The sequence below is a fragment of the Leptopilina boulardi genome, unplaced genomic scaffold (genome assembly GCF_019393585.1).
Source record: "Leptopilina boulardi isolate dan_hultmark-lab unplaced genomic scaffold, ZJU_Lbou_2.1 LbouV2_316, whole genome shotgun sequence".
Taxonomy (NCBI): domain Eukaryota; kingdom Metazoa; phylum Arthropoda; class Insecta; order Hymenoptera; family Figitidae; genus Leptopilina; species Leptopilina boulardi.
Window position 1 is genome coordinate 2,907,968 of NW_026137881.1, and position 17,117 is coordinate 2,925,084.

Genomic DNA, 17,117 nt, shown 5'->3' on the forward strand with positions numbered 1-17,117 from the left:
AAATCTGTTAATTCTACAAGTTTGAGCTACAGTTCTTAAAAACTGTCGAGTGACCAAATTATGTATACTATATGGGGATAATATATATTTGGTAGAGTATTTCTTATAGGTTATATTCTCCTCCGAATACATTAAATTCGCGAAACATTATTGTATAAATTAGTATAACTTCTATGTAAATAAATTCATCCTTCAATAATTTTCTAACAAAAAAAATGAGGAGCAAGTTTTCAAAACTTATGATAAATCCACTTTTTCTTATGTCGAGAAATTGAAACAAACGACTTTTCTCACTTAATCACTACAGTTAATTTTAAAATAAAAAATTTGTAATAATTTATTTCTATAATAATGTTTATATACTTAAGACGTTTCCTTTTTAATTAAACTTTCTTGCCGACACTATGATAATAATAAAAACACTAAATTCGCCTTAACCTCTCGCACTCAATCGTTCTCAGTCTTAGTCGAATCACTGCATTGTTTTCGCGCATGCGTTAAATCCTTACAGAAAATATCTGTAGAATTAACAGATTTAGGAACATGTAAAATCTCTAAATCGATGTTAAAGAATTACCAGAAAATTTTTTTCCGTGTATAAATTGATCAATTTAAAAAAAAATCGTATTTCACCAAAAATGTGACATGTTTTTTAAGGTTAGGAAGGAACGTAGACGTGGAGGAGCAAAACGGAGTTCATATTCGTGTTTAGCAATAATTAATTATTAAACAATTTTAATATCTATACACGAAATTAAAATTATTATTTATTATAAATAATAATTACGTGTAATGAGACGAATAAATTTGAAAGCTAATCGCGAATTGTTTCCAATAAATATAATATCGATTATTAATTATTCAATTATTACATAATTCACTTATAATTTATTAATTAACTTTTTATAAATAAACAATTTAAAAAACTGTTTAAAATAAAAAAAAAAATTTTTTTTAAATTATTTGATTTGCCTTATTTTTACTAAAGTTTTAGTGAAAAATAACTAAAAAAAAATTAGTTGAAAATTTTACTAATTAAAATTAGTGAATGAATTTAATTCATATTTAGATAGTGGAAGGGACAAAAGTAGGGATGAAAAAAAAGACCATCAGCTATAAAAGTAAGTAATAATATAGAATAATAGGCTTTTTAATCTGGAATTAAAAAGATAGACTATATATTATTCGTGGAGTTCATGGATATGAATTTTAAAAAAAGTATTTGAAAAAGAAAATTGCGAGATGAAAGAGGTATAAAATAATAATAATAATAATAATAAATTAATAAATGAAAAAAAAATTTGGTTCAAATAGGGTGGGAAGTGTGCGGCGTTCGTCAAAATATTATTCACCAATTATTATTTTGAAATTCTATAGCTCTCGAAATTCATGAAAAACATATCACGTAGTTTATTGTTAATGATGACCCAGTTTAATCCCAGGTTTTTAAATTCACGATAAAAAGTTAATTACATATCTAATAAACCTATATATATATATATAATTAATCTAATTTCATTGTACTATTTTTCTCTTATATATTTTTTTTTTGAAAAATTATTCAAATAATGTTTTAATATTAAATATTATAAAATTATATTATAAATAATAACAATGTACGAAAATTAAAAATACAAAAAAAATACAATATAAATTAACATTAATAAACCCAAAGAAAAATTATATTTAAACTAAATTTATTTTATTTAAACCAAATAAAATATATTTGTGTTAAATAAACGTATATTTGTCTCACATCCTACTAGCCTATTTATTTGGCGTAAATTAAATTTTTTTATTTAAATCAAATAAAAATTTAATTGAATTAAAAAAAGAATTTATTTGATTCAAATATTCCGTTAGTTGACTATTATATCAAATAAATATTTACTTGAACCAAATAATTTTTAATAGAATTAAATAAATTGTATTTATAATTTTTTTTATTTATTTATTTATTTTTTTTTATTATAAATAATTTCTGTATTTGAAACAATTGACTCAAATAATTATTTAATATAAATATTTATTTAATAATAGTAATCGATTATTTGAATCAAATAAATTTTTTTTAAATTATACTTTAATAATAATAATAATGATTCTAATAAATAAAAAATAAAGTTAAGTTACTCCGAAGGATTCTACATTAACACAACATCAAGCTATATCATCATTGATTTCTGATACGTGTGATTTTGTCAATTTATTGCAGATTAATATGTTTATTAATGATCACAATTCACTATTGGATTTAGTTTTTTGTAACTCAACTGATTTCTTATTGAATTTATCAATGGATTCTGTTCTCCCAGTTGATAATTATCACCCTCCTTTAATTCTAAAAATAATCGGAAATTTTGTTGGTGTTGATAGTGACAGACAGCAAGGTAATCATTCCAATATAATTAATTATAATTTTAAACACGCAAATTTTTCAGCTATTAATTCTTATATGAATAGTATCGACTGGGAGACAGAACTTGACGTTTCTGACATTGATTCTGCATTAACAATTTTTTATAATTATTTATATACTGCAATACATATGTTTGTACCTGTCAAATCAGCACGTTTTTTTAATTATCCGCATTGGTTTACATCAGAATTAAAGAATCTTGTAATTGCAAAAAAGGTTGCACATTATAATTATAAGGTATTCCCAAATCATGATAATTATTTACTTTTTTCAAACTTAAGATCACAATGTAAACTTCTTTCAAAAACTTGTTATACTGCTTACTTAAGAAACACTGAAAATTCTATTATTAGTAATCCAAAAATTTTTTGGAAGTATATTAACTCTAAACGTAAAAGTTTAAAATATCCAAAAACAATGTATCTTGAGAATGAAACCTGTAACAATGATGTTGACATTAGTCAGTTATTTGCAAAATTTTTTCAATCAGTATATACATTACCTAATGTGCAACCTACTAGCAATGACAATGATAATGCTGTTAATGGAGACAATAATAGTATTTTGAATAGCTCTATGTTTGATCTGCAAAATATGTACATCTCTCCTAGTGAAATATTCGATAAGATTAAGATTCTAGATGTACATAAATCAGCCGGACCAGATAGGGTGCCGCCTCTCCTCTTACGTTCATGTTCTACGTCATTCATAAAACCATTGCACATTTTATATAATAAATCTCTCAATAGCTCTGTCTTTCCATACGAGTGGAAAAAAGGTAATGTTGTCCCTATCTATAAATCTGATGATAACAAAAATGTTAAAAACTACAGGCCTATAACACTTTTAAATTGTATTGCAAAAATATTTGAAAGTTTATTGTTTGATTTAATTTATAACTCTGTATCTAATATTATAATAGATGAACAGCATGGTTTTTTCAAAAATAGATCTACCACAACAAATTTGGGTGTTTTCACAAATTTTCTGTTACTGAACATGGAGGAGAAGGTGCAAATTGATGCGATTTATACGGATTTTTCAAAGGCATTTGATAAGGTGGATCATGGGATTCTTGTCGCAAAGCTAAGGGACCTGGGATTTCCTGATAATCTGTTGAAATTTATTAGAAGTTACTTAAATAACAGATATCAATATGTGCGTCTTAATGATGCCTTTTCTAATCCTTTCTTATCAACTTCTGGTGTTCCTCAGGGATCTAACTTGGGACCACTTTTGTTTATTTTATATGTCAATAACATGAAATCTATTTTTAAAAACAGTTATTTTCTTTTGTACGCAGATGATTTAAAATTATATAAAGTAATAAAAACAGACAATGATTATGCTGATTTACAATCAGATCTGAACAATCTTAAAACATGGTGTTCTGAAAATAACATGTCTCTTAATATTAAAAAGTGCTCGGTGATATCTTTCTCAAGGAAACAAAGTACACTTATTTACCTGTACTCATTTGGTGAAGATGTAATACCGAGAGTGACTCAAGTTTGTGACCTGGGTGTTACTATTGACAGTACACTATCATTTAATTCTCATATTTCTGATGTTATTAGCAGGGCACTTAGGTCGCTTGGCTTTGTGACACGAAATGCATCCTTGTTTCGAAATGAGCGTACTCTTAAAATCTTGTTTTTTGCTTTCGTCATGAGTATATTGCAGTATGCGTCAGTTATTTGGGTGCCATACTACGCATATTTGTTAATAAGATTGGAGCGTGTTCAGAATCGGTTTCTTCGGTTTGCGGCAAGACAATTGGGTATACCTTTCAATTTTTTTGAACATAATTATGATGAATTACGAAATCGTTTGAATTTGCCCAAAATTGTCACTAGATTTTTATATTCAGATTTAATTTTTTTGTACAAGTTGTTAAACAATTACACGAATTGCTCAGTACTTTTGTCATTGATTAAATTCTCAGTACCAACGAAATCGTCTAGATATTTTTCACTTTTTTATGTGCAGTATCATAAAACGAATTATGCGAAAAATTCTCTGATTGCAAGAATAAGCAGAGAGGCTAATACTAGTTCTGGTGCGCTTGATTTTTTTGACGCCTCACTGACCAGGTTTATCTCTAGTCTGAGACAATTGTTATACAGCCAAGCCTAGCGTTAAGTATATTACCTTAATTGGTCATTTGTAACTAGGCTTTGTATGCCATTATTATTAAGTACTTCTGTACGAAAGGGTTTTTTTGTAACCCGTTTATGTTTAAATAAATAAATAAATAAATAAATAAATAAATAAACTATTACATTTTTTTATATCAATAAAAATTAAAAAGTAAAAGGAAAAAGAAATTAGAAAATTTAATATATATATAAACAGAAGTATTAAATCACTTTTACTAGATTGTATAAAAATAGCCTAAAATCTTATTTTTATTGATCTAAATATAAACAGAAACAAACAAAAGTGAGTGGAATTCCTAACGACAAAATTCACGAGGCAAAAGCCGATGAGTGTCGCACACCTCTGGCAAATCAAGAATTTTTATGAGTTTCTTGTTCTCATTAGAATGTCTCGTGTGGACCATCGGGTTTCTTTTTTTTTTCTACACGCGATGAAAAGAATAAGATGACGCAAATTTTTTTTTTTTTTGTCATTAGTGCAACTTTCTTTATAAATTATTATATAGATATATCAGTTCTTTTTTTAAATATGAAAATTTAGTCACTTTTAGGAATGACAATTTCAAATAAAAAAAAAAAAAAAAAAAATTTATGCATGAATTGAATCATATAACAATTTTTAACTTCGACCTAAAAGTCTATTAATTCGAGTGGGATGAATATGAGGAAAGGATATAGAATAATCTATAAAGAATTATTGCTCATTCCTTCACGATTTAGAAATAGGTGATTTTATTCAATTAGCATTTTTTTTCCAAAAGCGATGACTTAAAAATCATTGAATTTTTTTTTCCTAAAATCGTCACACATTTTTATCACATACGTCAATATTGAAATTTTTTTTTCCAAAAGCGATGATTCTTGAAAATTATTCAATTTCATTTTTTTTTCCTAAAATCGTCGCACACATTTTAATCGATTTTTGAGAATTTATTTTTTACTCCTTACATTTTATTTGTTAATAAAAAAATTGTAGAATTAACTAAATTTTTATAAATTTTATTTATTTTTTTGGGGAAAAAGAAGAAAATGATATGTTAAAATTTAGAAAACCATTTTTGGCTATTAATTTTTCTATAAAATAGACGTCATGAAACGAATTCTTACAATTCTTGGATAAGTGAGTCATCATGTTGAAAATGACGAATCATTTATATATGAGGCAAGCTTAAAAAACGGGGGGAGGGAGGGAGGACCAAAAATATTAATAGAAAAAGCGCGTTGCGAATTAAGAAAAATGTCCTTGTTAAAAAATATTTTGTTGTTCCATATAAAGGTTTATTCAGCAGATAAGAAGGTTCAATGTCCCTTATACGAGTTTTTCTTTTCTTTTTTTTTTTATATATATAAAATTAGAAACTAATGACATTAAATGATGATAAATCTACGCGTGAAATAAATAATGTTAGAAATTTGATTACATTATCGTATACCAAGGGTGTATGTGTGAATAGGTCTCATATAGCACAAAGGATAATTTCGATAATAATAATTTTGCCTGTGATAACAAATTGTAACGAATTTCTCAAAAGAAATATTTTATCGAAATAATTTGTAATTTAAATTTCAATTTAAATTTCAATTTTAAAATAATTAATAATAATTATCATTATTATAATTAATTTTAAATTAAAACTGAACAATTTCAAATATTATTTATAATTTAATTATAATTTCATTTTAATTGAACATGCAATTAGAAATAATTTATTACAAATTTTTGTAATAAAATTTTTTAAAAAATTAATATACAAATTAAATTTTTGATGTTATAATATATAAATAACATATTTTATTTTCCCCCGTTTATTACTGTAAATAAATAAAAAAATATTTTAACTTCAAAGAGGGCAAAATGTTATTGGAAATAAAATTAATTTAATTTTTTTTAAATAAAATAATATTATAGTAATGATTAAATAAAAAAATTATAATAGTAATAAATAATAATAAAAATGATAATAATAATTATAATAATTATAATTATAATTGGGCGTTATTTCGAGAAACTTTATTAACCCAAAGAAGCATTTAAATAATTTTTAAATTTTCTGTATTTTTTTTTTTTAATGACAATTATTTATATAATTTTTAAATTAATTTATGTGTCCTGAGTGAAAAATTGTTTATACACACATCAAAGCATATGCAAATTAAAAATTCTCTTTTACTTCTTTACTGAATATTATATTTTAATAGGCGAAAAATAGAAAAAAAAATTGTCTCTTTGTAACACACAAAGAGAAAACAGGAAACAATGAGTTTAAAATAGAAAGCATTATTTACCCCCTTTGGATACATTACTTTTCAAAGGTTCATACTTTCTAATGCGTTTAATTAAAATTTTAACCGTTGAACTTATATTTAAATGTCTATTTACAAAAATTTTTTAATTGATTTTCACTTTTTCTTTGACAATCTTTAAATTTTTTCAAACATAACTTTTTCAAAATTAATCATAAAACTATTGTAATTATTATAATTTAACAAAATATATTTTAGAAAAATAGTTATTAAAATTTTTCAAAACAAAATTGTGCGCAAGTGTTAATTTTATATTTCTCAGATTAATAATAAAAAAAACTTTTTTTTAAAATGTTAATTAAATTTAAAAAAATGAATTTTTGCAAATTTTTTTTAAATGTTGAAAATAATTAAATTTAAAAAAAATTAAAGCAAATTTTTAAAAACTTATTTAAATTTGTTTATTTTGTTTATTATTTATTTTAAAGAGATTTACATGTTGGGAAAATCTTTTTATACAGAGAGAAAGGGATAAAAAAATTAAAAATAAATATAAAAAGAATGACTAAATCAATAAAACGAGTAAATAAAAAAAAATAAAGGAAGACAAATGTTTTATCTTTTACTTATTTATTTAGCAGATATAAACAGACATAAATTTTTCTGTTAAAGCAAAAATTAATTACAAACAACAACATTATTTATATATTCAAAAGAAGTATATAAAATAGAATAGAAAAAATTTATTCAATTCTTTAGTTAATTTTTGAAATAAATTAAATTTCGCAATAATTCATTATACATGGAAAATAAATGTGTTTAAAAAATATATATATATATATTTATGGGATTAACAACAAATTTAATTGTTTTTACGAAATATTTTTAAATAAATTACTTTTTTTAAAACAATTTTTAAATAAATTCCTTTTTTTTAACAATTTTTAAATATAATATATTTTTAAATTTAATTGAAATTGATTATATTTTTTCAAATTTTTTTTATTTAAATCTTACAAAATTAAAAGTAAACTTTACTAATTTTAAACATTTTATTCTTACAAAACTGTCTTTTGTTTTAAATAAAGTTTTATTCCTTTAAAATGTTTTAATTTATTTAAATACAAAGTTTTTTACTTATTAATTTTTTTTCAATTGTTTAAAACATTTTGCAGTTTCCTTTGAATTTGTTATATTTTAGTCTTATACTTACAAATAAAAATAATAATTATTATTATAATAATTATAATTTATGTAATTGTAAATTAGAGATATTTAAAAAATTCTAAAAATTAAAATTTTAATGAATAATATCTAAAGAATGAGAGGCAAAAAAAAAATTGAAAAAAAATTGAAATAGAAATAAATGAATTTAACTAATATTTTTTTCTGTTTGATCAAAAGTTTATTAATCCCAAACAATCCTTTGAAGTGAAAAAAATTTTTTTTTTTTTTTACAATAAAAAATAGAATATATATACTATATCTAGTACAAAAATATCTTGGCCGTTTTATATTTAAATCGTTCCCATTAGCGTCTCTCGAAAATGATCTTTCTCCACATTAGAATTACATCAGCCACAAGAAAATTGATTAAAAAGAAATTATATAAAAAGAAATTTTACTTTGAAGTTAAAATATGAAAATTTCTTTTTATAAATCTTGGAAACTGCTTTTCCTAAGTATTTTTTTTTTTTCTTTTAATGGTTTTCTCCAACTTTTTCGCTCTCCCTCTCCCCTCTGGATCTCTCCGCACATTACTAATTACATGCACAGCTCAATTAGAATACATACAAGTGTGTTTCTAATTGAAAAATTAATCTTGTGTGAGAATTTTCCAATTCATCATTGAATTATCGAGATTGGAAATTAAATGCATCATTAATCAAGTATGTGAGAAAATTCAGGGAGAGAAAAATCCATTTCCGATTAATTAGGATTTAGATTAGATTTTTATTTATAGTTGAGATTAAAAATACGGAAACTATAATACGATTTAGTTAAATTATTTAATTCTTCCAAATTAAATAAAAATTTCAATTTATCAATTGTTGAGGTATTGATTGAAAGTAAATATCATTATTTTTTAATTTACCGTTTTATTTGTTTACTGAGATTTAATGAGATTTTTATTTTCATTCTATTTGTCGTATTAAATTATATATTATATAATTATTATGTATAATAATTATAATATAATATATAATAGTAATTGGATAATAAATAATATTTATTTTACGTAAGTGAAAAATTTGTATTTGGAAAAAAAAATACAAATTTTGTAAAGAATTTTCTATAATTCGAAATTTTTTTTTTCCTTACTTTTTCTAATTCTTCTGTCGATTAAAAACTTGATAATGTCAGTGAGAGGGTGGTTTATAAAAATCTTCACTTACTTGTCTTTTAATTCTTTTTACCCCTGTTCTTATAACTCTTCTCACGCACTTGACAACTTTTGAAAACTTTTGTGGAAAAAAGAGACCACAAATAAAGAAAGTTTAAATGTTTTTTTTTTTTAGGCAAAAGTTTATTTAACAAATCGTTTTTATAACTCGCGAAACGATAAGATATATCAAACCCTGAATACCACTTTTTTAAATAAAGTGAACGTCTTCTTCTTCTTCTTCTTTCTTCTCTTCTCACTCTTCTATGATACCTTTCTTCTTATAGTTTTAACGAAAAATTTTTCTTCTTTTTCCCTCTTTCTTTTTTTTTTTTGTTGCTGTTTCTCAAAGGATCACTGATTAGAAAGAAATTTTTTGATTCATTAAATAGGGTTCATTGATTAGAATTGAATATAATATGATCCAAGGGTTCTTTACTGTGCAATGTACAACCGGCTTGTGACGTCGATGCGTCGTGAGAGCGCTTTTATAGACGCCTGCAAACTCGAAGCTAGAGCCCTGTATACTGCGAAAGCGACGAATCCTGCGTTTTGTCCATCAATGATGCGCACCTGTAACAAAACACACATTGAAACCACACCACGTGTCATAATGCCCTTCAGCTTTACGCAGGATTAAGTACTTGTTGCTCTCTATATACACTCTCTCGAGACGTAAAAGCATATTTTTTTCTATTTCTGTGTTTTTCTATATACACATACGTGTACATTCTTTCTCACACCCCCGCTTTATACTCAATTTTTATATATATACCTATATACATATTGTTATCTATATATATATGTATATAGAGAGAGTTTTATTTTTGTTACGTTTTCGTGTTATTAATGTATGGATCATTGTTTTTATATTCTAAAAATAAATTGCCTATTTTATTGAGACAAGTCGTGTAAAAAATAATGCGTTACTTTTTAACGACGCTGACAGCATGTTGCATATATGAGATAACGGTTATTGTCGTTATATTAATGACGGCTATATGCTGGTAGAAAAAAAAGTGTTTTTTGTTATAGAAAATTATCAATTTTTATTGGCGTATATTTGTAGTTTAAAAAGTAACGATTGCCACGCCTTTTAGTGGGCGAAGTTTTTAAGACCCAACCCCTAAGGGGCTTGTCTTACGCCCTAAAACTTAGAGACTGTATTTCTGTGCCGCCTATGGCCACGCCCCTTGTAGGCGTCAACTATTTTAACTACGCCTTTTATAAGAGGCAGTTGACATCTTTTTAGCCACGCCCACTCGTCGCCGTGATTCATATTGTCAATTTCTTTTACAGTGTTGGCTAGGTTGACTACGCCTTTTACTGGAACTGTTAAGACTCAACCCCTAAGGGGTTGGCGCGCGCCAATTCGACGCTTTACAGCTTAGATCGACTGTATTTCTATTTCACCTGCGGACACGCCCCTTGTAGGTGTCAACGATGTTGATTACGCCCTTCTACAAAAAATAGTGCTGATTTGACATTCTTTTTGTTAGCCACGCCCACTCGTAGGCGTAATTGGGACTGGCCTTGTCTTTTACATAATGTTGGTTAGGTTAACCACGCCTCCTGCTGCAGTTTCTGAGGCCCAACCTCTAAGGGGCTGTTGCACACTGTTTCGATACTCTAAAATTTAGACAGGCTATATTTCGGTGCTGGCTATGAACACGCCTCTTGTAGGATGATTATTGTTTGCCACGCCCCCTATTAGTCGTGATTTGTATTGACTACATCTTCTAAAAGACGTAATGTCAGCTGGGTTGTTGTAGGCTTAACCACGTCTCCACTACTAGTTATCGTTATGAGTTTATTTAACATAGAAATTTTTTTTTGAAAAACTCCGACCAAACTTTACATTGATTCAACCTTTTCTTTGTAAACCACGCCCACTTGTAGGCGTTCTTTTAATCTACCACGACTTCACTACTAGTTTTCGTTAGATGAGTTTAATATAGGAAAATTCTTGACAATACTCCAAAAAAGTTTCACGCTAATTCAACTTTCCTTTTGCAAACCACGCCCACTACTCCTGTTCTCTAAATTAATCACGCCTCCATTACAAGTTATCGTTAGTTAATATTATTTAATATAGCAAAATTCTTGACAATACTTCGAGACAGTTTCACGCTGATTCAACCTTCCGTTTGCAAGTCACGCTCACTTGTAGGCGTTCTATAAATTAACCACGCCTCCACTACTAGTTATCGATAGATGTTTTTAATATAGCAAAATTCTTGAGAATACTTTGAGAAAATTTTACGTTGATTCAACCTTTATTTTGCAAGCCACGCCCATTTGTAGGCGTTCTATAAATTAACCACGCCTCCGATACTAGTTATCGTTAGATGATTTTATTTAATATATCGAAATTCTTGAGAATACTCCGAAAAAATTTTACCTTGATTAAACCTTCCTTTTGCAAGCCACGCCCACTTGTAGGCGTTCCCTAAATTAACCATTCCTCCACTACTAGTTGTCGTTGGATGAGTTTATTTAATATAGCAAATTTCCTGAAAATACCCTCAGAAAATTTTACGTTGATTCAACTCTCTCTCTTCCCTAGCCACGCCTGCTCATAGGCGTTCTTTATAACAACGACGCCTCCTCTACTACTTTTCTTTGGAAAAAATTGTAAAATTGGTTAAATCAAATAGAGAAGACTGGAATCGTTTTAAAAAGATTTTCATATATATTTAATATTACTGGTAGCTTTTTAGGCGTGGTTATATTTATAGAACGCCCCCAGTGGGTGGGATTAAAAGATCCTGCCTCTAGAAGAGAGTCATAGAAAACCCACGCCTCAAACTAAAAAAAAAAAAATGCTTATTTCCGCATTCTGTTGGATCTACTCCAAAAGCGTGTTAAGTAGATAAATTTTTAAGTGGGCGTAAATGTGAAAATTCGCTGGACAAATATTGTCTCCGCCTTTCTCGTCTAGGCGTTTTTATATTGACCACACCTCCATGCGTACTTTTTGTTAATTAAAAATGCATTAATGTTGTTTTGTGTTATATATTTTTATTTTTTCTATTATATATGTAATAAAAATAAATAAAATAATAATATATAAACTCCATTAGTGAAAATATAATAATTGTAAGTGCTTTAGGATCTTAATTGAAAAAATAGATTTTTTTATCTATAATAATAAATAATATTTAAATATTTATTTAAAACAAATAAAATAATTAAATATTATAAAGTATTAATTTTTTCAATTAATAATTTTTAATAATAAATAAAAAACTTTGTTTTTAATTTTGTATCAGTATGTCCTGAACTATATAGTTACAGTTAATAGATAATAGAGATAAAAGAATTTACTGCATATGATAGAAATATATTTCTTTAGCTATATTATTATTGCATATTTAATTTCAAAACTTTTTTTCATCTGAACATTAAATATTAACAAGAATTGCGTTACTATTTCTCGACTAAAATGTGAAATGCGATTTTATCGATATAATAAAAAAAGACGAGACGATGGAAATGTAATGACAAAAGTAAAAAAACTTCCGTGTTGTTTCATATATTGATTTTTAATTCTCAACCAAAAAAAAAACAAACAGAAACAAAACTAAAATTATCGAGAAAAAGGGAATAATTTGTTTGCATTGGATATGACGGTTGATAAATAATGTTCTTTGTAAAAAAGTTTGTTTTTTTAAACTAAAATGAAATGAAAGAAAAATTAATTAAAATTAATATTTTATGGAAAACAAATTTTTACTTTGTCAATTTAAGAATGGATTTTTCGAAAAAAAAATACTGTTTTAGATTAAAAAAAATTAAATTCATTACTTTTTGTCTACAATTTTAAATTCAAATATCTTTTAGTAAATTTCTTCGTATTTAAAATACTTTTTTAATTAATAAAGTAGAAATGCAGCTTTACAAAAAACAGTTTTTACGCGTATTCTTTTAAGTGCTATTTCACATCTCAACGGTATTAGTTAAAATGATGAAAGTTTCAATTTTCATGGTAAATTTCTTGTTTTGTTAAATTCTTAAATAAGAAGAAAAAAAGGAATATAATATTATAAGCTCTCCACGTTTTATTACAAAAGTTTTTGACATTTTTAGAATTTGAATTTTAAAAGAACAGTTTTTTCAACTTTTTCTTTTTTAACAATTATATTAATTGATTTTAATTTTTTTCATATTTACCTAACCCAATTAGTCCGTAAGCTTGCAGCAACCTTGCGGCAAGCTTGCCGCGCAATATTGCCAACCTTGCTTGGAAAACTTGCCGCAAGGTTACTGCAAGCTTCAAATGTCCCACCTGACTGCAGGTAAGCTTGCATGGTAAGCTTACCGAAAGATTTCAGGGTACTGCAAGATTGCACAATAAGGTTATCGCAATATTGCTCAGTAAGCTTGTAGCAAGGTTGGTGCAAGGTTGCCAAATAACCTTGCTTTAAACCTAAAAATTTTTTTTTTAAATGTTTCGTCTAATTTATATAATAAAATTATATAAATTAGACGAAACATTTAAAAAAAATTTTTTTTGAGGTTTAAAGCAAGGTTATTTGGCAACCTTGCATGAACCTTAATAGAAGCTTACCGTGCAAGCTTACTGAACAATATTGCGATAATCTTATTGTACAATCTTGCGGTAACTTTATACTACAATCCCTCGGTAAGATTACTATGCAAGCTTTCGATCAGGTGGGACATTTGAAGCTTGCAGTAACCTTGCGGTAAGTTTGCCGGGCAAGGTTGGCAATATTTCGCAGAAATCTTGTCGCAAGGTTGTTACAAGCTTACGTGCTATCTGGGAAATGTTGAAAATAAAAAAATACAACTGTTTACTTGAAAATTTTTTAAATTCATGTTTGAAATAAGTTCAAAGAAATATATTGAAAACTGAACATTGGTTTTGTAGTTTAGCGCTTTGGTTAGAGTCCTTCGTTTGTATTCGGCGAACTGGGGTTCGATTCCTCGTCACCCAAAAAATTTTTTCCAATGTTAGATTTTTAAAAATAAGTGTTAGGTAAATAAAAAAAACATTACAGTAAAAATTAATTAACATGACAGTAAAATTAATTAAATTGAAATTTTTTCGGTTTCTTTGATTCAAATATTTGATATATGAAATGAAAATTTTTTGTAAATTAAATTTAAAAAATTAGGTATTATAACTGACTCAATCACTTTTTTACAATATTTTAAAGAAATTTTTTTGTTTTCTTTAATTTATTATCAATTAATTATGATTATACATTACTAGTATAATTTATTTTTGCTATATACTATTCTTATCATTTCCCAATAGAGAAATATTTTGCATCACATATATATATATATATATATACATATATACATAACAAACAATAGTCAAACCAATCTCTATGTTTAATTTATTCTCCACGACTAAACTTTGGTGGGCGTATCACTTAATTGGGTACTTCAATAAAGTGTGAACATTATCACAGTTTCCTATAGGGTTAGGTAAATTTAATCTCGAATCGCAAATGAATTCAACCAATTCAGGTGACAACAATTTAATTGTTTTAATCTGATAATTTTACAAATTTTACAATTATTTTTTTTTCTTGTTATTATTATATACGTTTATATGTATTATAGGTATATATATATATATATATATATATATATATATATACGTTACGATATAGTCGTACCTTCAAATATCTAAAAATATAACAAATATTTTAAGAATAAGTATATATCCTCGATTATAATTAAACTGTAGATATTATTGAAATGGGGTCATGACTTTCTAAAGGTCAAATTAAGTGGGAAGAATTCGAGCATATTTTTAAGGACAACCTGTTGATTGTTTTTTCATCCGAGTAAAATCAATATATAGTACCTACTTGGGATAAGAGAAAACTATTTTTCCGTTTACTATTTTTATTACTATTTTTTTTATTATTTTTACTACTTTTATTATTTTTTAAATTTTTACTATTTTTACTTATTTTGTTTTTTCTTTATTTTATTTTTTTATTTTTATAACAAAATTTATATTTTAATATTGAAAATATTATTTCTTTGTTGAAAATAAATAAAAAATACCAGCATGTTCTCAAATTGAATTTGAAAAAAGAAAATCCTGTTTATCGCGTTTCGCAAAAACGCGTCAAAATGAAAAAAAAATTTCGTTTGAGAATGATTGATGAAGATAAGAAGGAAGTGTATATATATATACATATATCGGAATAGAGCCAGACACATCAATAAATTGTTGATGTTATCACAATATAGCAATATATAAAAGTACAATCAATTTTTTTTCAGAAATTCACTTTTTTCTTATTATATTGGGTCGTGTTACCCTTTTTGAAAATTTGCTTCACTTCCTGCATAATCCAATATATATATATATATATATATATATATAAACGATGATTTTTAGAGATCAAATATTTCTCAAGTTTCACGCGCGCGAACTTTAGCCTTCTCGATAGGGTTTTAATGCTGCTATTAAAAAAGCATGGGTCAACGAACAGTAGCCCTTCAAATACTGGAAGATAAATTTCTTCCTATTATCTACCTTCGGACATGATGCACAATACGCGTCAAAATGCAGTAAACTCGATAATCAATATTGAATGAAAATAAAATTTTTTCTCCCTTCATTATATACGTATATATATATATACAATATACATACAACGACACGATGAAATTCAAGAGAATACTTTTCAATGCCCTGTAAATTTTAACGTGAAATCCAATAGTTTGCTATAAAAAAAGAAAAAAAAAGAAAAGTAGTAAGTGGTGTGCTTTCAATTTATGACTAATTTAAAAAATTTTAATCGCATTGAACCATTTTTTTTTACAAGAAAAAAAAATGTTTTGAAAAAATTTAATTTCAACCTATAACATAATAAATAAAATTGGGTCAGAATTTCTCAAATGGATTGCTTTAAATTTTCAAAATTATTTTCCAATGTAAAATCGTTTTTTTTTTTACTTATACTGTATTGAAAATAGATTTCTAAAAAATAGAACAAAAACAATTTTTTTTTGTTAAAAAAAAAACCGTGAAAAAAAGTGACACTTAATTAGAAAAAAAGTTATTTAATAATAATTATTTATTTAAATAATAGTTAAATAAGGGGTAACAATAATTATTATTAATAATAAATAATAAATATTCGATTTACTGTTTTTAGAAACTAATTTTAATTACAGTAGAAGAAAAAAACGATTTAACATTGAAAATTAAATTTGTTAACTTTTAAAATTTGAATCAGTGAGATTTCACTGTTGAAATAGCTGGAATTTAGCACCTGATTCACACAAGTAACATTTTCACTGAAATTTATTCATATGTTACTAAAAATCTGTTTTACCTACTGTTGATAAAGCAGATTTACTACTTATTTAACCAATCAAATCTGTTTTACCTACTGTTGATAATGCAGATTTATTACTGATTTAACCAATCAAATCTGTTTTACCGATTAATGATAATGAAGATTTATTACTGATTTAACCAGTCAAATTTGTTTCACCGAATAAAGATAATGCAGATTTATTACTGATTTAACCAGCCAAATCTTTTTTTACCGATTAATGATAATGCAGATTTATTACCGGTTTAAAAATTCAAATCTGTTTTACCCATTAATGATAATGCAGATTTAACTGTTTCAATGAGTAATAAATTTGACTGATTTTTAGTGAAATGTGATTGAATTTCAGTGATAATTTTACTAAATTGATTAAGTTGCTAAATTGCAGGTATTTAGTTTAAAAGAATTTTTATTTTACAGAATTTCTCTTTATGTAACTTTTTATTTTAAAAAATTCTAATTTTACCGAATATTAATTTAGCAGAATTTTCATTTAACAGAATTTTAAGTAAATTTAATTTCTAAATTTCACAATTTCCAATTCATCGAATCTTTATTTATCCGAATTTTTATTTTCA

The 17,117-nt window shown here is 25.5% G+C and overlaps 3 protein-coding genes across 12 annotated transcripts in view; 2 read left to right on the forward strand and 1 right to left on the reverse strand.

The window, feature by feature from the left end:
• Nucleotides 1-9,723, reverse strand: part of LOC127284000 (diuretic hormone 44) — a 78,832-nt gene extending 69,109 nt beyond the window's left edge. The window contains exon 1 of one of the 2 annotated variants that reach the window (XM_051309248.1): nt 9,145-9,723. The gene's annotated coding sequence lies outside the window, so the exon portion shown is untranslated. The remainder of the gene's footprint in view (nt 1-9,144) is intronic. The other variant, XM_051309247.1, reaches the window with a different exon arrangement.
• The window catches only part of LOC127283992 (putative ankyrin repeat protein RF_0381), a 316,254-nt gene that overhangs the window by 247,326 nt on the left and 51,811 nt on the right, over nt 1-17,117 (forward strand). The window lies entirely within an intron of this gene.
• On the forward strand, nt 2,837-4,945 carry LOC127283986 (uncharacterized). Its single transcript, XM_051309213.1, has 3 exons — nt 2,837-3,197; nt 3,342-3,577; nt 4,850-4,945. Exons 1-3 carry the CDS (start codon nt 2,837-2,839, stop codon nt 4,943-4,945), a joined length of 693 nt encoding a protein of 230 aa, XP_051165170.1.

Bases quoted from the DNA above. Each gene is read 5' to 3' on its own strand.
- LOC127283986 (XM_051309213.1), top strand. From the start codon at position 2,837: ATGTATCTTGAGAATGAAACCTGTAACAATGATGTTGACATTAGTCAG. The intron at 3,198-3,341 runs GTAATGTTGTCC...ATATTATAATAG, and splicing joins TCCATACGAGTGGAAAAAAG to ATGAACAGCATGGTTTTTTC. The intron at 3,578-4,849 runs GTGCGTCTTAAT...AAATATAAACAG, and splicing joins TAAATAACAGATATCAATAT to AAACAAACAAAAGTGAGTGG.